Genomic DNA, 27,167 nt, shown 5'->3' on the forward strand with positions numbered 1-27,167 from the left:
ACATTGACAGGAATAGTTACAGAATTAGTGATAACAAGACTCTTTGTTAGAACGAGGAAGGAGGAGAAATGGGGACACCACACAAACTATGGAACAATATGACGATTCTAAGTTTCTATAAAAATTTTGTACTACTACTTTTCGATCTCATGCTTGGGAATCTGGAGCGTATGAATGAAGTGTGAAACTATTTCCTAAAGTAAGCCTTTTGCTTGTAGTAGGCCTAATAGGCATTTGATATTGGTTCTTTGTGAATTATATTCTGTTGTTAAAAATGACTGTTTGTGCCAAAATAGTCTCGTTTATTTGGTGTGTGTTACAATTGTGGCAGTATGAGAAAGGCCTATTTTGTTTTATCTACCAGAGAGTGACAAAATAGACATAATAAGATCGAGAAACACCACCACCCTTTGCCCTATTTTTATTAACAGCTATTAGTATTAGACAACTACATTTCAATTTTTCATGTAGCAAAACATTTGCAGAACTTTGATGAGGCAACAGATTCTTTCGCAGAAACGAAAGCACGCCATGTAAAGCTGTAGCAAGATTAGAGAGAAAAAGTTCTTGGAGCTAAGGATTGAAGAGATGTGTATTGTCTTGCTTGTTTCATGTCTTTAATGGTTTTATGTATCCTATATTTAATTTTATGTCACACAAAGCAGCAAGTTGTTAGCTGATAGGGAATAAAGAATACAAATTTTCTGAAGAGTTTTTTTTCTAAGTAGAGGGACAGGATGTCAAACCGGCCGACTGTAAGCATGAGAGGCACCACAGGACATTTTAATTTCCACTGTCCTGAATATGGTTTGATGGTATCCATTACAAAATACACGTTTCAATTCCACAGAGCGAAATACCGTGACGTGCGATAGGGGAATGCTGTATGAAGAGGTGTGGTGCTGCGCTTTGGCACACTTAAGACCAAATAACATGTCTTACATTTCCTCGAACACATATGTTTTATTCATTAGAATCTTCAGAAAGATTTGCACAACAAAATGAATATATTTTTGAAGATTCCTTTTTTTTCTAATTGACGTCCTGTCTGAAACGCTTGAGGGAGTGGCGGGGTATAGCCCCGGTTCGGAAATACCGTAGATCCAGGGGTGATGCGCAGAGCAGTCTGTTATAGTGGGCAAGTGGGTAGTCTCCACGTGACCCGTATTTACATTTAGTGATTTTGCTGTTTCCCCTTCATTTACTGCTCTCATGTGAAATGAAAACAAAATAGATTTCTGTGGCCAGGGGCTATCAAGTGAATTAAAATACATTCACATAATTACGGAAGGCTAAATTGTGTTGTTAGTTGCAGATTTTATTTTATTTCCACCTTTCTGACAGTCAAGCATTAATTGCCTTCCAGAACAATGAAGTTAATTTTGTCAGTTTGCTAAAGAAATTTTCTTTTATTAATCTTCTCCGCTGAGGCAGACAATATATTTGAAATGAAGTGTTTAATTCCACACACTGTTCGCTGCATTTCAAGTGCACGTTTTCAACTTCTAGCACGTATGGCATTATGCCATAATAAAGAACCAAACATGAGATAACATAGTACTGGTACTCCGAGTAATTTTACATCCCGAAAACTACATTGAAAAGCTTAATATCAGGTCGTGGCCTACTTCACTGGGAATTTGGATATATGAATGTGCACTTTAAATGTGCACATTTTAGTATGGGTCACAAAATTCCGATGCTCTTGGAGTATCCTCTGATGTCTTGTTTCTTTTATGACATAATGTAAGATCTTCTAAAGTTTTACACACATGAACATATGGGCTCCCGCAGAAACGAACCTATTTCTAGTAGGTCGTGGGAAAATATTCCGATTGGTGGTTTGAAAAGCTTTGCTATCAAAGTAAATTTCCTTTTATGCCAAGTTGAACTATGTGCGAGAATGTACGATGAATTTCTTAAATCAAAGAGTGTTTGACTCTCATTTAGAAATCAACTCTTTGATGATGAGCTATTTAGATGAATTTCAAGCCCAGAAGATCAGACATTTATATCGTTATTAAAAATTTTACTGACACATTTGTGTGATATATCTTACATTGTAATACACGCAGAAAAGACCAACATTATATGTGAAAGCTTAGCCTCTCTTGCAGCGTATTAATCTTATAGACCAATATTAAATGTGAAAGCTTTGCTTTTCGTGTAGAAACACTATGTATATTAATTTAAACCATTAGCTTTTTCTGTTTGTGTGTTCCCGCTTCTTAACAGTGATGCTGCTATTGGCTGACTCCATCACATGTCCTCAGCTCTGAATACCCGCTGTCATCGGCTGGCGAGGTCACATGACATGAGCTATGCCTGGCTTACAAAAGATCATCGCAATCTCGATTTCAATGCTTCAGAAAGTAACATGCGGTGTTTGGTGGAATTTGAATTTATATTTTCGTAATACGAAAATATGCAGCTTACATGTTGCTGCTCATCAAAGATCTTTCCTATACGTGTTTTTTCCCCTGTGTTTCATTTTCTAAAGCGCCGGGAAATTCTACGCCCACTTATAAAACCATAACCATTCAAAGGACTGATAAGTTATACAGTTCCGAGAGTTAACAGGGAAAAAGTATGTTTTCACCCGGGAGAAAGTGTATTTTTAACCGGGAAATCCGGGAGAAATCCGGGAATATTTTTTTCCTTGTCCGCATATACACCCTGTCTGTGTTTTCCGTTAGTTTCCTCAGTTTTTTTCCAGTTTTACAGGCAGCAAGGGGGCAAACAGAGTTCAAATTCGTATTCTGGGCATTGAGATTTGCATTTATCACAGTTTCCCTAAGTGAATGGTTATTGCTGGAATGACTTGTTTGGAAAGGATGTGGTAGTTTCGCTGCTTCACACGTACAGATTTTAGCCTTGACTTCCATCGCTAAGAACCTTTGCATTAATGCAGTGTTAAAGTTCTAATCTGACCTTTTACATTCCTGCAAAATTTTCAATTTCGTGTGATAAAATGTTTTTTATTGACAAAAAAAGGCATGCTTTGCTTACTTGTCACCACTTTATTGGTGATGCAAAAGAAAAATATAAACAAGGAAAAGGAAATGTATTGAAGTAATAATAACTGAATAGCACTGTTTTATTGAGTAAGTGATAAAGCTGGAAGACTGAGAAAAATGTGATTGATTATAGGAACTAAGGGTGGACAAATATTCACACACACATCCAGTGTACCAGGTGTCTCTCTTAAAGACTCTTTAGGCACATTTACTCTGGTTCATCAGCAGATATTTGCAATGTGTATCTTGTGTCAGCCCAAACAAATACTGCTCATCACATCTTTCACACAATTCCCAGCTTTGACGAAATGCATCGATTTATTTCCCGTTTCAAACAAAATGACTTTTAAATTGGAATTTTACATGCCCATTCAGTAGAGTATTACCAGATTAGTCTAGAGTGATATTTGTATCATTGATATGTGTTAAGGGGAACAGTGAAACATAAGGAATAACCGGTACTCCAGCAGTGACTGATGAGCAGCGTGTTTCTGCACGGCAATAGCGGTCAGCGCAGACAATGGAGGTGCTGTCACTGCAGGAGTACCCATTATTCCTCATGTTTTGTTGTCCGCGTTAATACACATCTGTAAAACAAATATTGCATTAGACTAATTTCGGCCTGTCTGTTCAGTAGGCACATAAAATACCACCTAAAAAATAATTTTATTTGTAAGAGAAAACAGACTGATGCTTCCCATCAAAACTGGGTGTCACATGAAAGATGTGATGAACAGCATTTGGCTGTGCTGGCTCCAGATACACAATTCAAAAACAAAATTGTAAATATCTGCCAAAACACCAGAGAAAATGTGCTTGATGACTCTTAGGAGAGAGGCCCTGAGTAGCATTGCTTCAGATTGAAAAGAACGAGGTATGCATGAGAAAATCAGTCAGTACTGGAGAATTTAGGTTCATTGTGATATATTTGTACTAAGCAACAGAACGAAGTTTTTGAGGATACCACACATTTCCTACACTTATCTGGAATACCATAGTATGGAACTGTAAACATAATTACCAAAGTTTTCCAGTTTTTGACTGTTGTTATCACTGAATGATAATTTTTACTTTCTGTACCTTTTTTTTTTTTTTTTTTTGCCACATGATTAAACCAAGTAGATGAAATAGGTCCAAAACTACAAATTTTGAGATGTAGGTGGTCATCAATGCTAGCTCCAGAACTATGTATAAGTATGATAACCACAAGGAAGCCTCTAATCAGTTGCAAGTCATAAATTCTTGTACTGGTAGAAAGTGGGGAGACAATGTAGGTCAGGAAACACAGGTAATCAGTACTGGTGCTCACAACACTAGTCACAGAGTCAGCTCAGGTAACAATTTTTTGCAAGAGTGTTTGCCCGTTGGAACTGCATGGGGGAAGTTTATCTACATACCTTCCAATGTGCTGTCTGAATCATTTTCTAGCAGGAACAAAATGAACAGTATCACCTGAGGCAAAGTTATCCACTTTTGGTTTAATAAATCGTATTCTGCCATTTTTTTTTTTTTTTTTTTTTTTTTTTATTATCTGTTCGTGAAACTAACTAACAATACCACTGAGGCAACTAATTTAGTTAGTTTGGAATACCCAAGGAAAACAGAAAACAGTCAGTCTGTTCATGGAAAGAGTAGTCAACAAGCTACTTGTGTGCTCAACATGATGCTGACTTCAAACGGATCACAGTCTCTGGTGTAAATAGCTGGCAATACTAAAGTTAAATCCTTTTTGTAATGTTTGTTTTGTAAAGAAAGAGAAGAAAATGTTTTCACGCAGAAAACGGTATCATGTTGACAGAACCATTGGATCAAAAGAATTGCAAAAACTTGTATAAGAAGCCCAACCACAAGATGTGTGGTGTACAAATTAGGTACTTGGCCATCGGGGTAAAATTGTCAGTAGTGAGTGACATCTTGAGTACTTGCTGTGTCCCATGTAAACTGGGCAAAGTCCTGCATTACTAAGCCAGCCTGCGATGAAATATACTTCTGTGTATGCTCCTAAAAATGGGACTCAACTAGAGATTTCAAATGGAAGTTACAGGGAGGGAGGCAGAGTATTCCTCAGCATCAACCACTAAATTAAGAATGAGATATAGTAACGGGACACATTTTTGTCCAGCCGTATTTCAGTTGTAAAGAAGGAAGATGGTACCTTGGATGAGGTTCTATGCCTGTGTCTATGTAACTGCTCCACAAGCTATCATCGGTGCATGGCAGAGGATACCTCATACCACTACTAATCATTCTTTTTCCTGTTCCACTTGCAAACAGAGTGAGGGAAAAACTGCTGTCTATATGCCTCTTTGTGAGCCCTGATATCTTGTATCTTTTCTTCGTGGTCCTTACTCGCAATGTATGCTAGCAGGAGTGTTTGACAGTCAGCTTCAGATGCTGGTTCTCTAAATTTTATCAATAGTGTTTCTCAAAAAAAAAGTTATCTTCCCTCCAGTGATTCCCCTTTGGGGTCCCAAAGCATTTCTGTAAAACCTGCGTGTTGTTTGGACCTACTGGTAACAAATCTAGCAGCACGCCTCTGAATTGCTTTGATGTCTTCCTTCAGTTCGATCTGATATGGATCCCAAACACTTGGACATTGCTCAAGAATAGGTCGTACCAGCATCCTGTATGTGGTCTCCTTTCGTAAGATTCTCGCAATAAACCAAAGTCGACCATTTGCCTTCCCACCACATTTCTCACAGGCTCATTCCATTTCATAGTGCTTTGCAGCATTACACTCAGTTATTTAAATGATTTGACTGTGTTGAGCAGGACATTCCTAATACTGTATCCGATCCTAATACTGTATCCAAACATTATAGGTTTGTCCTTCCTATTCCTCCACATTAACATACATTTTTCCTCATTTAGAGCTAGCTGCCATTTGTCACACCAACTAGAAATTCTTTCATCTTTTATCTTCCTACAATCACTCAGCTTCGACACCTTACTGTACACCACAGCATAATCAGCAAACAACTGCAGATTGCTGCCCAGCCCCTCTGCCAAATCATTTATGTATATAGCGAACCACAGAGGTTCTAGCACAGTTCCCTGGGGCCCTCATGGCGATACCCGTGTCTCTGACGAACACTGTAACTTAAGAAGTCTTTGAACCATTCACATATCTGCTAACTTATTCCATATGCTCGTCCTTCCATTAACAATCTGCAATGGGACACAATGTCAAATACTTTCTGGAAATCAAGAAGTGTGGAATCTCCATTTTGCCCTTCATCCATAATTTGCAATATATCATGTGAGAGAAGGGCAAGCTGAGTTTTGCACAAGCAATGCTGATTTGTGGGCATAAGCATCTCAGTCTCAAGAAAGTTGAGTATACTCAAACTGAGAATATGTTTGAGAATTCTGCAGCAGATTGAAGTAAGAGATATTGGTCTGTAATTTAGTGGGTCCATTCTTTTTTCCTTCTCATATTCTGGAGTCACCCGTGCCTTTTTCCAATTGCTTGTGACTTTGCTCTGGGTGAGAGATTCACCATAAAAGCAAGCTAGGCAAGGGGCTAGTGTCATTAGAGTACTCTTTGTAAAACCAAATTGGGATGTCATCTGCACCTGGTGATTTATTTGCTTTCAGTTGTTTCTCTATGCCCTTGTTGCTTGTTACTATTTCGTCCATACTGGAGTCTGTCCAATGGTCAAATGATGTTAGTACAGTTCTCCTGTGTGAGTGATTTCTTGAATGTGAAATTTAAAACTTCAGCTTTCATTTTGCTGTCTTCAACTGCTACACCAGACGGTCAACAAGGATATGGAGCCACTGTGATACCAATAACTAAGCCCAGTATGGGCAAACACCATCCTTTTAGCTACCGCCTCATCTCTCTCACCAGCTGTGTTTGCAAGATGATGGAATGTACGATTCATGGCTGGCTGGTATGGTGGCTCAAGTCTCGCAATTTACTAACCACTGCACAGTGTGGACTTTGAGCACACCATTCTGCAGGTGACCACTTTGTCCACACATGACATGGAATGGTTTTCTGTGGAAATCCCAGACTGTGGCCATGTTTTTCAATTTGGAGAAAGCTTACGACACTTGCTGTAGGACGGGTATCCTCTGTACTCTCTGCCTGTGGGCCTTTCATGGCCGCCTGCTCTGTTTCCCTAAGAAATTTTTAAGAGACAGAGTTTTCATGGTCCGTGTGGGTTCTGCCATGTCGGACACCTTTATCCAGGATCCTGAGAGCCAATTAAAGATTTTACACAGCACCAGGATTTTCACAGGTTCTGTGACAAATCTTTTGCTAAGTTATGATAGTGGTAGTTGTAAGCTCTGCGCATAGATCTTTTCATAGATGCACAAATGTCTACTAACCTTTGCTTGTTGTCATTTGTGCGTTTCCTTTTGAACAAGAGTGCAACAGCCTCCGCTTCCTCAGCATCTTTCGAATTTCATTATTAAACCATAGTGAGTCTTTTCCATACTTTATCCACTTCCTAGGCAAATAAATCCCCAGACCACAATTTACAAGCTGCTTAAACTTTGTCTATAATTCCTCAGTGTCTATCTTACTGGAACTAAGTGATACCAGTTCACTGTCTAAGTGAGATGCTAACAAATGCATATCTCCTGCTATTTAGTAGAAACACTCCCCTAGCCTTCTAGACTGATTTATTAATTTCCGTAACCATGTTGCTATAATGACATCATGATTACCTATCCCCCTTTCTGTACTGACATTGTCGATAAGGTCCGGCCTACTTGTAGTTACAAGGTCTAAAATATTTCCATTGTGTATAGCCTGCTCAAGACAGTTTTCAGAAAATGTGTTCAAAAATATTTCACATGACTATCTCCCTCCCCCCTAGCAATGAATCCTTAGACATCCCAGTATATACATCCCAGTATATACTCGGTTAGTTAAAGTTGCCTTCAAATAGTACTACATGATCTGGGTATTTACACACTACTGACCATAGACTTTCTTTGAATGATTCTAGAACTGTCACAGCAGAATCGGGTGGCCAGTAAAAACACTCTCCCTCCCATGGCCTGTAATCTGTCTTTCTGATGTACGCTCAATGACACGCAAAATATCTCAGAACTTTCCACTTCGGGTTTCAGCCAGCTCTCGGTCCCAAAAATAATTTTAGCACAAGACTTTCCAGGGCGGCAGTAAATTCAGGAACTTTATTACAAAGACTTTGACAGTTCACTGATAATATTTTGACAGTCAATGTGTCTTTAGTCTGAACACGGTATGACATCTCTTGCTGCATATCGACTGGTGAGTATTCATCAGAGCACCTCAAACTACCATCTAGTCTAAAAAGACCTCATGTGCACTCCTCAAGTACTGTGCTATGCGTGTAGCGGCTTCCTTTGTGTAGTGCAACCCTGATCTATCAGGGGAGTCCTAAAAATGCAGCTCTAGAAATCTGCAGCCAGGTTTTGCCTTTTCACACTAGAGGGGATCACAAGGCGTGTGAAATTTGTCAAGAGGCTACGAAATCATATATTTTTGACTGAAGCTACCATATGTGTACAAATGCTCAAATATGCCGTTGTCACTGACTGAGTTATGTGTAACTCAATTCTAGCTGTGGAGTCATTCCATGTAAGAACCAAATGCATAGGGATCCTTTTGAATTACTGTGATTAGAGGAGGTTGAATATGTAATTGAATTGCAGCACATAGTGAAGGAGATGATCTCAAGAAAGTGACATTTCTGAAAATTTATTTTATTTACCTTGCTTCCATAACTTTATTTGTAAAGTTATAGCATACACTTTATTCTATAAAAATAGTGATGAAGTAAAATTTTACTCAATACAGCTCCTGTATAGAAGTGACCTAATAATGTTAGCTTAGGAGGAACTAAGTGTTAAAGTGTCCTAAAAATATCTGTTTTACACACAAAATGTTTTTTAGCAATATCTTGGACATTATTCACCTTCAAGTAGCCCCAATGTAATGTTTGAATGTACAAATTTCTCTACAGAAAGACAATATTAGTAATATACACCAATGATGCAATTGTTATTCGTCAAGAGTGCTATACTAGCATTGATCTATTTTTATCGCATCAGATTTTGTGGGAAAGTTTTTACATTATACCTATAGTTTTTACATTATACCTGTAGTGTTTGGCAAGACATGATTTTCCTCTAAATAAATAACACTGTTGGCCCAGTATATAATGTACATAATTTATTTGTAGACATAAAAATGCAGTTCCTGGTTCAAAAATATGCCCCCAAAAGTGGCATTGAGTGTCCAGAAGGAATTGCTTACTCCATTAACAAAATTACAGTGTTTCATCAGCTTTAGCCCCTACATGGTGACTTCATAACGAACACGGATGCCCAAGCCTTTGTGTACTGACCTTGAGTGCAACATATTTGTGGTTCATTCCAAAATTTCTCTCAAGAGCACACTTACGTGGTATCTGTAGGAAAAGTAAGCTGTGTGTATTACATCCACATTCATCACATAATAATAACCACTTAGAATTTGAAGCTATTGGGCATGGTGTAGTACTGAGTTCTATTTTTGGACCTTTGTTGTTTCTTAAACACACATAAAATTTTGCTGAGGATGCAAGTATAGGAATTTTTATTGTGCCATTGCCTTGAGGGAAAAGGCGACCTATGGAATATCTGATAACATTAATAGATGATTAAAGGCAAATGGTGTATCATCAAATTAAGAAAAGACTCAGTACTTTCACACTAATACTTCGCATAGAACTGAGGCATAAAGATGTTTATTTGAAAGGAGCAAGGGAGTGGCTGTGTGGGGTATACATATAATATGGGGACCATTGCTAATAATGTATTAACAGGTGATCTCCCAATAGGCACTCATGGAAATATTTAAAGAAATAAGGGACTGTGTCAAGGGAATAACTATCTTAGATTGTCTGTCTCCTCTACCAATACAACATAACATGCGACTATTTATCAAATATGGTCCAAAATATTCACCTATTGCTAAACGTTCTGTCTCTATAGCACTTACATGTGAGACATGGAAAAAGTCATGAACCCTTTAAGGCAGTGAGGGAATCATTGGGATCTGTGAGCAGTTTGCCAAAATCACTAGTCAACATCCTACAAATCCATTATTTGAACCATTTTTAATTGGATGCTATGGTCTGTTCAGCCGATAAATACAGGAAATATGTGCTGCTTAATGTGGTAAAGCCTAAGTACACAATACTTGTATTTTTCATGTGAGTCAGCATAGTGAGTTTACTCATTTAATCATTGTTTGTAATTAGAATGGAGTTACTTCTGTGTAAAAATTGAGGGTCCTGTTTTATCCTTAAATGCTGCATATTTATTGTTTCAAGCACTTTCCCCTGTAATTCAATCTTTTTGGTAAGGAATTTACTGCATCACTCTTGAAATCATAAACAAAATTTCATTCTACACCCAATTTGCTAATTTAATCTCTCTTTCATTGACAAGTGTTCATAAATTCGCATTTTCATATGTCTGAGATAAAGATTTAATTCCATTTAATTATTTGTACTGTACCTAACAATTATGTTTCCAGCTGTTGGGAGGGCGTAAACGATTAGAAGTATCGAATGGTGCTCTCAACACTCCACATGGTCCACTGACACGGGTCTGTGTGTGCAGTGTAGCAGACACTGAACAGCCACCAGACTGGGAGGCTGTGTTGGGTTCTCCGGCAGCTGGAGTAGCTGCCAATAACCAGGTTATTGCTATTGCGTGCCAAGATGCTATGCTCCATCTCCTTGATTTGAAAACAGGTACCGTAGCATCACATTAATATTTCATTACAGTTGCAGAGGATTGGCTGAGAACAATCTTAAGACTATTTTCTAAGTATATTATTTGTTAATTGAAATTATAACTAAATGAAGAACGTGAAATAAGTCTTTACCCAAAAAATGGTTGAGTTAAACATATAAGATAATCGTATATCTAGTTAGGTATGTTTATTCCAGTTGTGTCATAAATAAGGGCTTTACAGGAGGAAATGGGGGCTATATAAGGGGAGTTCATATTCCAAGAAACATTTGATATTCAGTAACAAGGACTAGCAGTAACTCATTGTATTGTAATGTGCATGGGTAAATATTATTCATTTAGTGCATACCAAAACTATTTAAAACACACAATGTACTGTTCCTCAGAATCCAAGCAATGTCAGGGCTCATTATTTTGATGGGAGTAATATAGACTGTCTGACATTCATTTGGTTAAAGACTCAGTGTTGGTTTATTTTTCACTCACTGTACTCTCAGTTAATCTGCACAACTGGATTGCACATGTTGGAGGTTACATTTTGCACAGTCTCTTTGTGAGTGCTTGCTTGTCTATTTGAGTTTTGTTGATTCTTTTTAGCTGTGTCAAGGAGAGGAGGATCCATAGACCTTAGTATTTGACATAAAATTTCAACATGATACATCTAATTGTTCCTGAGAGGGGGGGGGGGGGGGGTTTAACGGACAGCTGGACAACAAAATGCTCCTCTTAGAATTCTGTTTCTACCAATTACGGTACAGAACCCTAAGAATGAGCTCCAAGGTCTCATAGAAGATGCACAGTTGTGTCAAAACTTGCTACAGTTGCTGTCAACTGTTCTGCTTCCCTTACTTTGTGTTCAAGGTGCCATTATTAATGACTTATGTCTCTCCATTAACTCAACAAAAAATAATGAAGTTAGAGTTGTTAAGAGAGTGATAAAACCCCTAAATAACAAAAGTCAGATTTGTTGAAGCACTTATCGTACTCCTAACTAAAGTAAAAGAGAGTTTGCACTTGAAATACTACAGTGTTTTGGTGCCACATGAGCTGACATTAACCAGATTTATGTCTCCAATTCATCTACTATCTGCTTTGAAAACACAAATAAGACCACATAATTCCTGTGTAGATGTGTCCTAGCGAGGGAAAAAGTGAGTCTTTTGTGCTAATATAGAGTGTGAAAACTTCTTCAGGGCAGAGATGTACCGTATTTACTGGAATCTAAGCTGCACTTTTTTTCCGGTTTTTGTAATCCAAAAAACCACCTGCGGCTTAGAATCGAGTGCGAAGTACGCCGAAGTTCTGAAAAATGTTGGTAGTTGCCGCCACAACTAACTTCTGCCGTCGGATATATGTAGCACTACACAGGCATGCTTTGGAGGCACAAAGATAAATACTGGCGCCAAACTCTCTGCAAAAAAAAAAAAAGGTGGAAGACGAGCACCTTTGACCACTGCATTTTCATACGTTATCCAACGAAGTAAATACAAGTTCCGTATTGTCCATCTTCGAATGTAGCAGCATTTCAATGTACTACGAAAATCCAACTGGCAAGACTGTTTGGGATGTTTGACAAAATATGGCCAACTCTACATTCTGAATTTTATCCTACCTGTGAGAAGATGGTTCCTTATAGGAACTTTTATGAATTGTGAATCGCATGCAGTATTCTCTTCACCATGAGAATAATATGAATATAAACATTTTGCCATGTATTCTTTCATGTTTGCTGCTAACTCATTTAAATCCTGTCTGCCTAATAAACTACGAAACTAGAGTGAGACAACAGCAAATGCGGAAGAATATACATATCATGTCATGTTTATATTCGTATTATTCTTATGCCTAATAGTGATACAGTCAGAAATGAAGCACAGCAATTTACTAGATTTTTAAATGTAAGATGACTCTAATTTCAGTGCAGAGTGTAATGTACTAAAGAGGTGTCTGCCAAGCTTTTCAAACAGAGAAAAATTTTTGCTAAACTCTCGTTCAGAACACCTTCTATCATACGCTGTCTATTATTTGGTTCTTGTTGATCATTATCAAAGAAAGCAGCAGTGTAAGTAACAACAAATAGCAGTCTCTTGCCATTGTTTCGCTAATGAGACAATTCCTCTCTCTTTTTTTTTTAAATTGTAAGTGGCGGTAGCATGTACAAAAGCAAGCCAAGCCACATTATCAGAATGCGACAAACAGTGCATGACACAGTACAATAATGCATTTTCAGCTTAGAGTGACGTAAACACCTATAACAAAGAGAATGGCACTTATCAGATCAAAGAAAAATAAGCAATCAATTTAAACCAGACGAAGTACGTGAAAAAGGAAGAGTTCCCGTATAAATACGGATGGAGCACCTGATGCATAACAATGGCTACCTGGTAAAGCTTAACTGCTAAGCTTACGACTCGAACCAAACTGCTGTAGCTGTATCGTCATTCATTCGACCTAAATTGTGTCTCATATTACAATGGATCAACTTTGTTTTGAATTGGAGCTGCAGCCTAAAACTTTTCTCTCCCCTTGAATTTTGAGTCTCAAATTTCAGGTGTGGCTTAGATTCGCGAAATTTTTTTTGTTTTCCTTCATTTTGAGTCTCATTTTTCAGGTGCGGCTCAGATTCGAGTGCGGCTTAGATTCGAGTAAATACAGTGAGTTGTTGTGGAGATTCTGAGGCAGGGTTCCATGTGAAGAACTCCATCCTATCTTTGTGATGGCAAAACATTGATGCTGTCTTTTCATTGTCTGAGAGTAAATTTACTTGTGAATTGCTCATAGTTATCATGACTCGACTAAACATTAAAAAGTCACAAATCAGAGGAATGTGTCGCTTTCTGTGATAAAAACCAGAGTAGAGCCATGTGTCATTTACCAATATTGAGAAACTATAAAGTGTTGGGTGATACATCCAGTTTCGACAGACTATTAAGGATTGGTTGACACATCTTGTCTCCTACACTGTATTCCTTGGGCTTGAAGCTTCTTCAGACTATTATCACAACTCAGAAATCGTCATTGGCAAATAACTGACTTAGTAAGTGTAAGAAGTTCAGGGGTCTTCAGGAATTATTTTACACACACACACACACACACACACACACACACACACACACACACACAGTGGAGCCTAACAGGTTGATAATCTACATTCATGCTCATAAATTAAGGATAATGCTGATACATGGAGAAACAACGCTCTGGTGAGCGATTTGCAGGTTTAAATCGCCTCGGGGTATGACCGTGTAGTGCATTTGACCTGTGGTCATCACACGGTGGTGCTGGCAGGAGTTCACATACGCAGAGGTGTGTTGGTGCATGTCAAAGTACGGTGCAGCGAGTAAGTGTGCAGACGTTTTCAGACATGCTAATGGTGACTGTGTGTTGAAAATGGCTCAAAGAGCACATATTGATGACATTATGAGGGGTAGAATACTAGGGCGACTGGAGTCTGGTCAAACACAGCAGGTTGTAGCACAGGCCTTCTGTGTGCCACAAAGTGTGATCTCACGATTATGGCAATGATTCCAGTAGACAGGAAATGTGTCCAGGTTCTACAGTACGGGATGTCCACAGTGTACATCACCACAAGAAGACTGACGTCTCACCATCAGTGCCCACAGATAGCCGCGAAGTACTGCAGGTAGCCTTGCTCGGCACCTTACTGCAGCCACTGGAACAGTTGTCTCCAGACACACAGTTTATAGATGACTGAACAGGCATGATTTATTTTCCCCTAGACCTGCAAGGTGCAGTCCACTGACCCCTGGTCACAGGAGAGTCCGTAAACCCTGATATCAAGAACACAGTACATGGTCATTGAAACAGTGGTCCCAGGCTATGTTCATGGACGAGTACACATATAGTCTGAGCAGTGATTCCCACTGGGTTTTCATCTGGTGTGAAGCAAGAACCAGATACCAACTCCTTAATGTCCTTGAAAGGGACATGTTTGGAGGTCATGGTTTGATGGTTGGGTGGGATTATGATTGGTGCACGTGACCCCTGCATGTCTTTACAGAGAAACTGTAACGGGTCAGGTGTATCGGGACGTCATTTTGCACCAGTACGTCCACCTTTTCAGGGGTGCAGTGGGTCTCACCTTCCTCCTGATGGATGATAATGCACGGCCTCACCGAGCTACCATCATGGAGGAGTACCTTGAAACAGAAGATATCAGGCGAATGGAGTGGCCTGCCTGTTCCAACATCAAGCACATCTGGGATGCTCTTGGTCGACGTATGGCTGCACGTCTTCAAACCCCTATGACACTTCAGGAGCCCCGACAGGCACTGGTGCAGGAATGGGAGGCTATACTCCAGCAGTTGCTCGACTACCTGATCGAGAGTACGCCAACCTGTTGTGCGGCCTGAGTACATGTGCATGGTGATCATATCCCATACTGATATCGGGGTACATGCGCAGGAAACAGTGGCGTCTAGTAGCACATGTGTTTCGGGTCGGTTTTCTCAACTTATCACCAGTACCGTGGACTTGCAGATCTGTGTCGTGTGCGTTCCCTATGTGCCTATGCTATCAGTGCCAGTTTTGTGTAGTGCTATGTTGTGGGGCACCACATTCTGCAATTATCCTTAATTTGTGAACATGAGTGTAATTACAACCAGAATGCAAAGAAAAGTAGTATAATTCACACTTACGATGATGATGATGATGATGATGATGATGACTGGTTTTTTGGCGCACTCAACTGCGCGGTCATCAGCGCCTATACAGAGTCCCAATTTTTACACAGTCCAATTTTTTTACACAGTCCAATCTATCCATAGTCACATATGATGATGATCAAATGATGAGGACAACACAAACACCCAGTCCCCAGGCAGGAAAATCCCCAACCCAGCCGGGAATCGAACCCGGGACCCCCTGATCCAGAGGGAGCAATGCTAGCCACACGACGAGCTGCGGACATAATTCATACTTAACAGTGCACTTATGTACTTACCATTTCACAAAGTGCTCGATGATGACATTCTACCATTCCTCAGCAAGATTAGAACTTTGGTTTATTACAAATCAGTTACATAATAATTTTTGATATAATTTTAAGGGCACTATTACTTAAGAATTTGATGTCTTTCTAGAAAGTGAAAATCTTCATAATTTGTAAGAAAAAGTTGGCTAATTACCCATAATCTCTCCATTTGTAAATAATATGTTTTACTGTCACTTTTCTCGTTTTTACATTGTGGTTTGAATTTTAGTGAAAGACTTGGGAACACGAATTCATACTGTATCATCAGTTGTATACTATCTTTGTGTTTCTACAAATGTTGCACGTGATATCCTCATTCAAACAAACTGTTACCCCTAATTTCTTTGTCCATCTATGTGATTTAAGGTATATTTTTGAGAATTTTTGATGGTATACAAATGTTGTTTGCAAAATGGTTTAGTTTAACACTTCAGATAATCTTTGTTGTTGTTGTTGTGGTCTTCAGTCCTGAGACTGGTTTGTTGCAGCTCTCCATGCTACTCTATCCTGTGCAAGCTTTTTAATCTCCCAGTACCTACTGCAACCTACATCCTGTATCTGTTTGGTGTATTCATCTCTTGGTCTCCCTCTACGATTTTTACCCTCCATGCTGCCCTCCAATACCAAATTGGTGATCCCTTGATGCCTCAGAACATGTCCTACCAACCGATCCCTTCTTCTAGTCAAGTTGTGCCACAAACTTCTCCTCTCCCCAATCCTATTCAGTACTTCATTAGTTATGTGAACTACCCATGTTATCTTCAGCATTCTTCTGTAGCACCACATTTCGAAAGCTTCTATTCTCTTCTTGTCCAAACTATTTATCGTCCATGTTTCACTTCCATATAGGGCTACACTCCATACAAATATTTTCAGAAACGACTTCCTGACACTTAAATCAATACTCGATGTTAACAAATTTCTCTTCTTCAGAAACGCTTTTCTTGCCATTGCCAGTCTACATTTTATATCCTCTCTACTTCAACCATCGTCAGTTATTTTGCTCCCCAAATAGCAAAACTCCTTTACTACTTTCAGTGTCTCATTTCCTAATCTAATTCCCTCAGCATCACCCGACTTAATTCGACTACATTCCATTATCCTCATTTTGCTTTTGTTGATGTTCATCTTATACTCTCCTTTCAAGACACTTTCCATTCCGTTCAGCTGCTCTTCCAAGTCCTTTGCTGTCTCTGACAGAATTACAATGTCATTGGCGAACCTCAAAGTTTTTATTTCTTCTCCATGGATTTTAATACCTACTCCGAATTTTTCTTTTGATTCCTTCTCTGCTTGCTGAATATAGAGATTGAATAACATCGGGGAGAGGCTACAACCGTGTCTCACTCCCTTCCCAACCACTGCTTCCCTTTGATGTCCCTCGACTCTTATAACTGCCATCTGGTTTCTGTAAAAATTGTAAATAGCTTTTCGCTCCCTGTGTTTTACCCCTGCCACTGATAATCATATTCCGAACAATGTTTATTCCAGTTGTCATAAATAAGAACTTTACAGGAGGAAGAGGGTGCTTTGAAAGAGGAGTTCATTATTCCAAACCACTGCTATACAGTAACAATTGTGAGCTAAAGTTATGTGTTATAAAAATTTTGTCAGCAATATCTTGCAGGGAAAATCATGTAATATTGGGTTTTGTGCATATTGTAACTGTCATAATTTGTTCCATTTAATTTCCCCCTTCAATAGCAATGTATATTGTTTAAAGTGCTGCTGTTTCCAAGTTAGTTACATGGATCTGTTAGCATAAAACACACACACAAACTCAAATCTTCAGAAACTGGGGCAATGTGAAATGGTTATCTTACATAGCACAAAATATTCGGGAATATGATGAGAACTATCATTAGAAGCAAAAAAGGTCAAGTAAACATGGGCTCAAAGATGCATATCTTGAAGAGCTGTGAGCATTTGATTATTTTCAATACTGTAAAACAAATATCTTCTACTGCAAACTCTTTGCTTTCCATATTTTGAGAAGTGATAGTGTGGACCAAAACAATAAAAAAATGTCCAGTAAGCATGGGTTCTAAAATGTGTACCTTAAGAGCTATGAGCCTTATTCAATAGGAGAGATGTTTCAAAGTAGCAAAGATGTCCTCCTGGACCATCCTGTATATAGAAGTGAGACATACTGTATTAAAAGGACAGCAAAAACAAAATAACTTAGCAAAAATTCTAGTGTACAGGAGTATCATGGACTAGTGTCACTGTTAGTAATTTAGGCTGCTTGAAGTAAAACTAGCTGTGGTTGTTAAATGGCGTTAGAACAGAAATGCTTTCAAATGTAGAATCTAAAGTTTTAGTATTAGGTATACAGTCATATTCTATAAAATAAACAAAATATATAAATGTAATAAAATATTCTGTGAACTAGTATGGCAGTGGAACCACTTTAAAATATGACACAATTTTATGAAAAGCAGCAGTGTTTTTAAGTATTGTAGCAGTTACCTCTTGGATCAGGATTTATAATGGTCATGGAAGCTAAATATGTGAGGTGGTCACACTAGTGGTGCAGGTGGTCAACCTCGGGAACTGGAGGAGGTGGCTGTCATGCATCCTAAGGTGTCACTGAAACAGCAGTGTCTGGAAACATGTTTATTACTTGTGAGTTTACAGTACTGATTGTCTTGTCTGGTGGTGTGGAAGACCTGCTGAGTCACATACCAGAGTGCAACAAAGAATGCAGGCACACAGCTTTCTTGGTTACAGCCATTGTGTAGGTCAGGACCCAGTAGCCATGTCAGGCAGGTAACTGGAATAGGAATCTGTAGGCGCAAGCCTACTTTGGCTCACTGGCGATTAGTGTGGTGCACCCCAGCACTCTCAAAGATGATTGTGCACTTAAGCAGGTGCCAACAGGATATCACGAATGGCAGACATTCTAAAGGAGGAAGCCTAGGCACAGATCAGCAGCACAGTGTACTGCCAGGAAGACGGTACTGTGAGGGCTTTGCAGAAAGTTTTTTAGCAGCTCTGAAACTGGAAGTCGCACAACAGTGGGATTATTTCAGTTTGAAAGTGCATTGTTTTTCGACCTTGGAGCATGTGCCCAACAGTTCCCCCACCACTGGACTTCAAACCATGTTGTGAAGGCGAATGAAGATGCATGCAGTGCTGAGCGAGTCTGACACAGTGCGAGATGGTTGTATCGTGCCACAATTTTCATGCAGTGGCCAAAAAAAGAAGTTGAATGCAGAAGATCTCCAACCTTGTCCGTTACGGTGAGTCTAGGGCCAATCTGGAAATTGATTTCATAAGCTTTCAAGAGGTTGGGAGTCTCCTGAAGATGAACCTTGTCCTGGTCACCTAGCAGTGGCAGTGATCCAAGAAAACACTGATGCTGCGAGGAAAATGATTGGAGACAATCCTCATCTCACAATTTGTGGCATTGAAGGTACTCTAAATATTAGATTAACTACATTGCAGAACATTGTGCACAATAATTTAGACCTTTGCGAGAGATGTGCCCATTGGGTGGCACAGTCCTGGCAGAAGTCCAAAAACATCTGAGAATGTGTTGCCCAACATGTTGTAGGTGGTAATTTGTTGTTACTTGAATAACCCTTCCCCAGGGGAAGCCTCAGACTCGCCAACATCTTCTTGTACCACAGAAATGACCATACAGCAGTGGCAGCTGTCTGAATGTGGTCTCTTATTTTGGCAGCAGTCAGCACATTACGATTCACCAATTGAGTCCTCCTTTAAATAGCGAGACTGTCATTCCTTCGTAATCAGAGATGCAGGTGGGATCACCACACATCGAGACTGAGGCTTTCTGAAACGGTCGTATTTAAGCTGGACATAATGTCATCAAGGCTGGTGATATGGTCATTTGCTCTCATTATCTGGATATGATAGCAGACTTGCTCCCAACATGGTGTCTCAGTTATTGTCAGTTCCCCTTGCCTTCATATTTTTCTTCAGTGCAATAATGCCTTGAATAAGCTGAGCTTAGATGTTACATATTATGGCTCCATATTGCAAGACTCACAGAGTAACACATTAGGTGCTGTCATACTGCATTATTTGCATGTATTAATTATGGCTCGGCTCAATGTGGAAATGTGGTGCCTAGTCTTCTGGAACAGTGCATTCTGAATAGGTATGTGTGCAGATGTGGAAATGGATTAATAATTGTGTGAATAATTGGAAAAACTTTGAAGATAATTTATGAATATGTACATAATCTTGGGTAAACTTTAACTTTTAACAATATTAACAGACCTTTAATATCATTACATTCAATAGACATAATTTGCATTACATACTGCTGCTTCCAGTAGTATGCGGTACCAGATAATCACTGCAACCATTGAAATTGTTGATCTTCACATTAATTTCATTGTGTGTAGCCTTGATTGTGACATCTAGATAAAGGAATGCTCTTTCGGATACTGTGTGAATTATTGTTGTCTGCACTGAATCTCTTGATGCAGGATCTTGGCGGCAAGTGAAATGATGAACAGAGGATTTGAACTCTTAACTGTGTGAGCAAATATTCTTTTTCTAATAATTTATCGTAATATTTTAATGAATGGTTAAAATACACATTTTTAACGATGCTGCTACGACAGAACCAAGCATACGTCTGTATGCTACCACTTTCTGAAACAAAAAGATGAAGATACATGAATTAATGAATTGAAGAGCATATTTCTTACTTTGTTTCATACAGGTATTGAACGATGTATCAAAACATTATCCTTGCATAAAACAACCCATTAATTTACTTTTGGCTGTGTGTGTAATTCATTCAGTCTACATATAGCTTATATATAAGAAAAGAAAAGAAAAGAATAGAATAATATGATTCAATACAATTCCTTCTGTGCCCCAGATACTGCTTGTGACATAAGATATGAGCCAGCTCTGATGATGTGCCGTCTGTGTCAAGCCACAACTTTAAAAATTTGTATGTACACCCCAGGAGTCAGAACTGCTATGCAACAGAATGCAAAAGCTAAATGTACCTAAAATAAGAATACTACACAGTCATAAAAACTTTTTTTTATTTGTATAATTAGGGAGGGGTTGAGATATTTAAATTAACAGGAATGTTGGACAGTAGTGCCTTCGTCATCTCATGGTACCATGTTTACTACTTGGGATATTGAGAGTGGTCTCATGGCTACATGATACCTGTTGTGGGTGAAATGGTACCAATGGAAGATAGGTAAGCATCAGCTCCAACATGGGTCTGCGACATTTGCCTTCTTGAAAGATGTCAAAATACCAGTTTAATGTGATGTTTCGTTCTTTCAGTGAGTGTTGTGGCTCTCTCTTACTGTGAACAAAGATTTCCATTCCTTGCAATATGTTTAAAGTGTACCTGTTTGTTCCCTTATGTAAAATTTCTAAATTGCCATGTATTGTCCCACTTTATGTTTAAGGGAGCTCAGATGATTACTGAAAGGATTTCCGTTCATACGTGTACTTTTTAAATTGGACAGCAAAATTTCTGCATGTTTCACCAACTTAAAATTTGTAGCAGTCCTGACAATTAATTTTATACTTGCCCATAAATTTGTTAAGTCTCTCGCTGATTTTATGTCGTATTCCTGCTTCTGATTTTCCTGTATTACCAAAGCCTAAATTCACTTTTAACTATTAGCAATTTGGTGTGAGTGAGCGCACTTTTTGTCATGAGCCTTCTTTCTTCTGCTTCTTCTTTTTCTATGTTTGTAGTATGGTCCTTTCTTTTCTTTTAACTACTTAAACATGTTCTTGACACTATTGTTCTTATATTCATTGACCTTCGCTACTTCTGTAAGTACGCTATGCAGTTTCTGCATTTCTTTATTTTTGAACAGAAATGGTAGGCTCCTATGGATAACTAATCTAAAACAAGCTCTTTGCAGCTTTTGTGGTAGATAGAGTTGACTTCTGTGATTATATCTGTGTTAATGGTTTTTTGAACACTCCAAATAAATATTTACCATCTTTTGTGGTCAGTAATATCACACAAAAATTGGTAAGCTCTGATTTGTATGAATTTTTTAGTGCTGATTTCATACAATAATGGAAAATCTTAGTTGGAATACAACTGAATAAACAATGATATTGAGTAGCTGATAGAAGAAGCTGAACATCAAATATGTTTCCAAACAGTCACTCATGAATACTCTCACTTCATTGTAAAAGATAATGGATTGATTCTAAGGCCTTACTCACTTATGTATCTAGCCATACTAATTTAATGCACAATTATTGTGTATTGTGTGAAACAGTATCTATATTACTAAATGGCTAAAATGGTCATCAGGTCCCAGTTACTGTTACCAATCTTACGGAGTTCAGGGGCAACCTTGGCTGACATTTTGAACTAGAGGACAGTTGTTTTGATATACATCCATACGCATTTGATAAAGTAATTTAATATAGACAGTATCTGGATGGTATTGTACTACTTTATGAAAGTGATACAACGAAGTGTGTACTGCAGGTTATTCATCTTGCAACCCTGTACACTCCTTCATTTTTTCCTCCTCACGAATCTCCTCCAATGGAATATTTGCAGCCTTTGATCCAACAAAGAGGATTTACAGCTGCTTGTAGAATTACAGCGACCCCTTGTACTCTGCCTTCAGGAAACAAAATTGTGTCATCATTTGTGTTTCTTGACAGTCTGTTTTGTCCTCCCCCTGAGATCGACATTCCACCTCGTGTGGGAGTCACACTCTGTTCATATGGGATGACATTCATAGTCAACCCATCTCCCTGACTGCCTGTCTTCAAGCTGTTGCAGTTTTCCTTCCTCACCTGACATTTTCCGTTTGATCCATTTACATCCTTCCATCATTCGATGTCACCAGGGCAGCATTCCTCCAGCTTATTGGGCAGCTACCTCACCCATTTCTGCTTCTCGGTGACTTCAATGCGCACCATCTCCAAGAACCTGTCGGATACGTCCTCTTGGCAGACCTTCGTAATCAATTTAACCTCTTCTGCCTTAACATGCGAGTACCCACAGTCCTTTCTGACTCCTCGCACACCTGTTCCTATTTGGACCTATCCTTCAGCAGTGCCCAGCTTGCCCATTTTCTCGAGTGATCCATTCTTTCTGACACCTACTCGAGTGACCATTTCCCGTGTGCTGTCTGTTTTCTTACACTTACCCCACCTGCATGCACACCCAAATGGCAGCGTACTAAGGCCGACTGGTGGCTGTACTCCTCCCTGGCGACCTACTACAAACACCATTTCCGCAGTTGTGTTGACCAGGTGGACTACCTTACAAACATTATCCTTACCACTGCAGATCCCCACACTTCCTCTTCACCACACTGTGTCCTGCTTTCTTGGTGGACTGAGGCATGCCACGATGCGATTCGCCCACAGACTTACTCTCCACATTTTTGACAGTCACCCTATGATGGCAAACTGGGCTCATTACAAACAGATGCTTGCACAGTGTTATCGTGTTATTCGGGATAGCAAAAAGCTAGCTGGATTGCATTCAGTAGTTCTTTTAACAGTGCCACTCCCTCCCTGTTGTGTGGGCTAACCTCCAGCGGCTCTTTAGGGCCAAGATTCATTCTCCAGTTTCCGGCCTGACAGTAGCTGATGATGTCATCATGGACCCTATTGCTATCTCCAACACCTTGGACAGCCATTTTGTGGAAATTTCTTGCTCTTCCCACTGTCACACTACCTTTCTCTACAGAAACAATCGGAGGAGGCTTGGGCGTTATCATTCTCTTTTCAGAATTGTGAGTGCTACAATGCCACCTTTACTATGAGGGAGCTAGAACATGCTCTAACTTCATCTAATCCTTTGCCCCAGGGTTAGACACTTTTCACATTCAGATGTTGCAGCACCTTTCTCTTGCAGACAAGCACTTGTCTGCTTCAAAACTGCATATGGGCAGTCGGCACATTTCCCAGACACTGGTATGAAGCCACTGTGATACCAATAACTAAGCCCAGTAAGGGCAAACACCATCCTTCTAGCTACCGCCCCATCTTTCTCACCAGCTGTGCTTGCAAGATGATGGAATGTACGATTCATGGCTGGCTGGTATGGTGGCTCAAGTCTCGCAATTTACTAACCACTGCACAGTGTGGACTTTGAGCACACCGTTCTGCAGTTGACCACTTTGTCCACACATGACATGGAATGGTTTTCTGTGGAAATCCCAGACTGTGGCCATGTTTTTCAATTTGGAGAAAGCCTACGACACTTGCTGTAGGACTGGTATCCTCTGTACTCTCTGCCTGTGGGCCTTTCATGGCCGCCTGCTCCGTTTCCCTAAGAAATTTTTAAGTGACAGTTTTCATGGTCCGTGTGGGTTCTGCCATGTTGGACACCTTTAACCAGGAAAACAATGTGTCTCAGGGTTCCGCCCTTAGCATCCTCCTCCTTGCTATCGTCACTAACCGTATAATGGCCTGTCTCCCATTGGTCATCTCCGGCTCCCTTTTTGTTGACAATTTTGCCATCTATTGCAGTTCTTCTCGGACCTGTCTCATTGAGTGGCGTCTTCAGCGATGTCTTGATCATCTTTTACTCATGGAGTGTCAACAATAGCTTTCATTTTTCCACTGACAAAACCATTTGTATGAATTTCTGGCAGCACAATTGATTTATCCCACCCTCTTTACATCTTGGGCCTGTTGCTCTTCTGTTCGTTGAAACTACGAAATTCCTGGGGCTAATGCTCAATAGGAAACACTCTTGGTCCTCCCACGTGTCTTACCTGGCAGCCCGCTGTACATGGTCCCTCAATGTCCTACATGTCCCCAATGGTACTTCCTGGGGTGCCAATCGAACCACGTGCCTCCATTTGTACCAGTCCTTTGTCCATTTGAAACTAGACTATGGGTACTTTGTTTATGCATCTGCACATCCGTCCCTCTTGTGCGGTCTCAATGCTATCCCCCATCGTGGCATCTGTTTGGCCACTGGTGCCTTTTACAGTAGCCCGATTGAGAATCTGTATGCTGTAGCTGCTGACCTAGTGCTGTCCTACCAATGTGACTTTCTCCTCAGTAGGTATGCATGCCATTTGTCTGCCAAGTGTGACCACCCATCCTACGCCTCCTCCTTCGATGACACCTTTGATCGCCATATGGGGCGTGACCTTCTCTGTTACCTTCTGGAGCTCACTTTCGGCTCTTACTCCGGCAGCTTAACTTCTCACTCCCTGCAACTTTCCCGGTAGGTGTGAACCCGTCACCACCTTGGCTTCATGCGGCAGCCTGTGGTCACCTCGGTCTTCACTCGCTTCCTAAGAACACTACACCAGCCTTGCTCTATCACCTTCAATTTCACAACCTTCACATGGAACTTCGCGACTGTACCTTTGTGTACACTCATGGCTCTCAGACTAATTGTATTTTCAATTGCGTCATCTGCTCAGACTCTCTCAGAGCCCTTCAAAACCTGTGTGCACTACACACTGCCCATACCTTAATGCAGCAGGTCCAGGAAAACTGTTGTTTGCTCACTGTGCTATTTATGTGGGTTCCTGATCATGGCAGACAGGTTCCTGGTCATGTCAGTCTGATAGGAAACGAGGCTGCTGACACTGTTGCCAAGGCTGCAGTCCTCGTGCCTTAGCCCACTATTTCTTGTATTCCCTCCGATGGTATCTGTGTTTCTGTCTGTCAGGAGGTGGTGTCACTTTGGCATCGCCACTGGTCCTCCCTTCATGGGAATAAGCTACAGGTTATTAACCCTCTCCCAGCAGCTTGGACGGACCTCCTCTCAGCCTTTCCGCTGTGAGGAGGTCATTTTCACTAGGTTGTGTATTGGGCACTCCTTTTTATTGTCATTTGTTAAGTGGTGCTCCCCCACTAGTTTGTACATATTGCACCAAAGTTTTACCTGTCTATCATTTCCTGATGGAATGCCCATTTTTAACCATTTATATTCCCACTTGGGTTTCCCACCTGAGTTATCGGGCATTTTAGCAAACGCCACATGGGCTGTCGACCATGTTTTATTTTTTTACCCGTCATAGCAATATGGTGAAGGCCATTTAAAATTTAGTCATGAACCTCCATTTCTTTATGGTCTATTTTATAGACCTTTCTCCACATTCCTGATTTTAGCTGTCTTCTCTTACATGGATTGAGATTGATGTGTAGTCACTTTTAAACTCCTCTCCGTCCTCTGTTCTATAGTTTTGACAGGGGCGTGAATGACCCTAGTTGTTCCGATGCCCTAAAACAAAACAAACAAACCAACCCTGTTCAAAACACTGCCCATTACATTCATATGATTTTCCAGGCCCTTTCCCATCTGTGACAGAATTATAATGTCAGTGACAGACCTCAAGAGGTTTTATTTCTTCTCGCTGAACTTCATTTCTCTTCCCCAGGTTTCTCCTTGCTTTCCTGTACTATTTGCTCGGTGTACAGATTGAATAACACCAGGGATAGGCTACAGTCTTGTCTCACTCCTTTTTCCAACTACTGCTTCTCTTTCATGTCCTTAAACTCTTATAACTGGACTTTGATTTCTGTACAAGTTGGAGATAACCAAAAATGCTATAAGTATAGCTTTGCCTTTCTTCAACTTGTCTTGTAGGATAAATCATAGATAGGGTCACTATTGCCTTGCATATTCCTATATTTGTCCAGATCTTCCCTGAGAATTAGCCATTCTTGTGTAAATTGTCTGTGCCAGTATTTTGCAACCATGACTTTCTAAACCGATGGTTCATACTTGTCAGCACCAACATTTTTTGAACTGAAATTATTCTTGAAATCTGAGGGTATTTTGCCTGTCTCATATATCTTGGACACAAAGCCCATAGTGTTGCTATGGCTGGCTGTCCTAAGTATCTTAATAATTCCAAGAAAATGTTGTGCTCTGTCAAATTCTTTTCACAATATCATTTCTCATCTTCCTCTTTCATATATATAATATTGTATTCAAGTTTGTTTCCATTGCCTAACTCCTGTAACATATTCTTTCAAACTTTCCTTCAACCTTTCAATCTCCAATTCTTTGCGTAGTTCTGGTTTCCCATGTGAGATTTTAATAATCATACAGGTGCTTCTCTTTTCTCCAAAGATCTGCTGAATTAGCCTCTTTGCAACATGTATCAACCTTATCATTTCTCTTCTAACCATTTATGTTTTACCATTTAGCACTTTCTGTCAATCTCAATTTTTAGATGTCTGTATGCCTTTTTGCCTGTTTTGTTTGCACCATTTTCTCCTTTGATCAGTTAATTTCAGTATCTCATTTGTTACCCAAAGATTTCTACTGTGCTTTCTCCTCTAGACTGTTTGACCCCCTGCTGCCCCTGCTATTTGAAATGATGGTTTAGCAGTAGCAACAGTCTGAGAAGTGGAAGTGTGTGATTATTGTGGCGGTGCAAATATGTTTAAATGGTCACACAACTTTCATCAACCTTTTCTACTTGGTTACGGTTATCAAA

The 27,167-nt window shown here is 39.8% G+C and overlaps 1 protein-coding gene across 2 annotated transcripts in view; it reads left to right on the forward strand.

The window, feature by feature from the left end:
- Window positions 1-27,167, forward strand: part of LOC126438151 (protein HIRA-like) — a 212,736-nt gene that overhangs the window by 122,717 nt on the left and 62,852 nt on the right. For both annotated transcript variants that reach the window (XM_050090526.1, XM_050090527.1), the window contains one exon: window positions 10,543-10,762. In XM_050090526.1, the coding sequence (XP_049946483.1) occupies window positions 10,543-10,762 (220 nt within the window). The remainder of the gene's footprint in view (window positions 1-10,542; window positions 10,763-27,167) is intronic.

The sequence above is a fragment of the Schistocerca serialis genome, unplaced genomic scaffold (assembly GCF_023864345.2).
Source record: "Schistocerca serialis cubense isolate TAMUIC-IGC-003099 unplaced genomic scaffold, iqSchSeri2.2 HiC_scaffold_1261, whole genome shotgun sequence".
NCBI lineage: Eukaryota > Metazoa > Arthropoda > Insecta > Orthoptera > Acrididae > Schistocerca > Schistocerca serialis.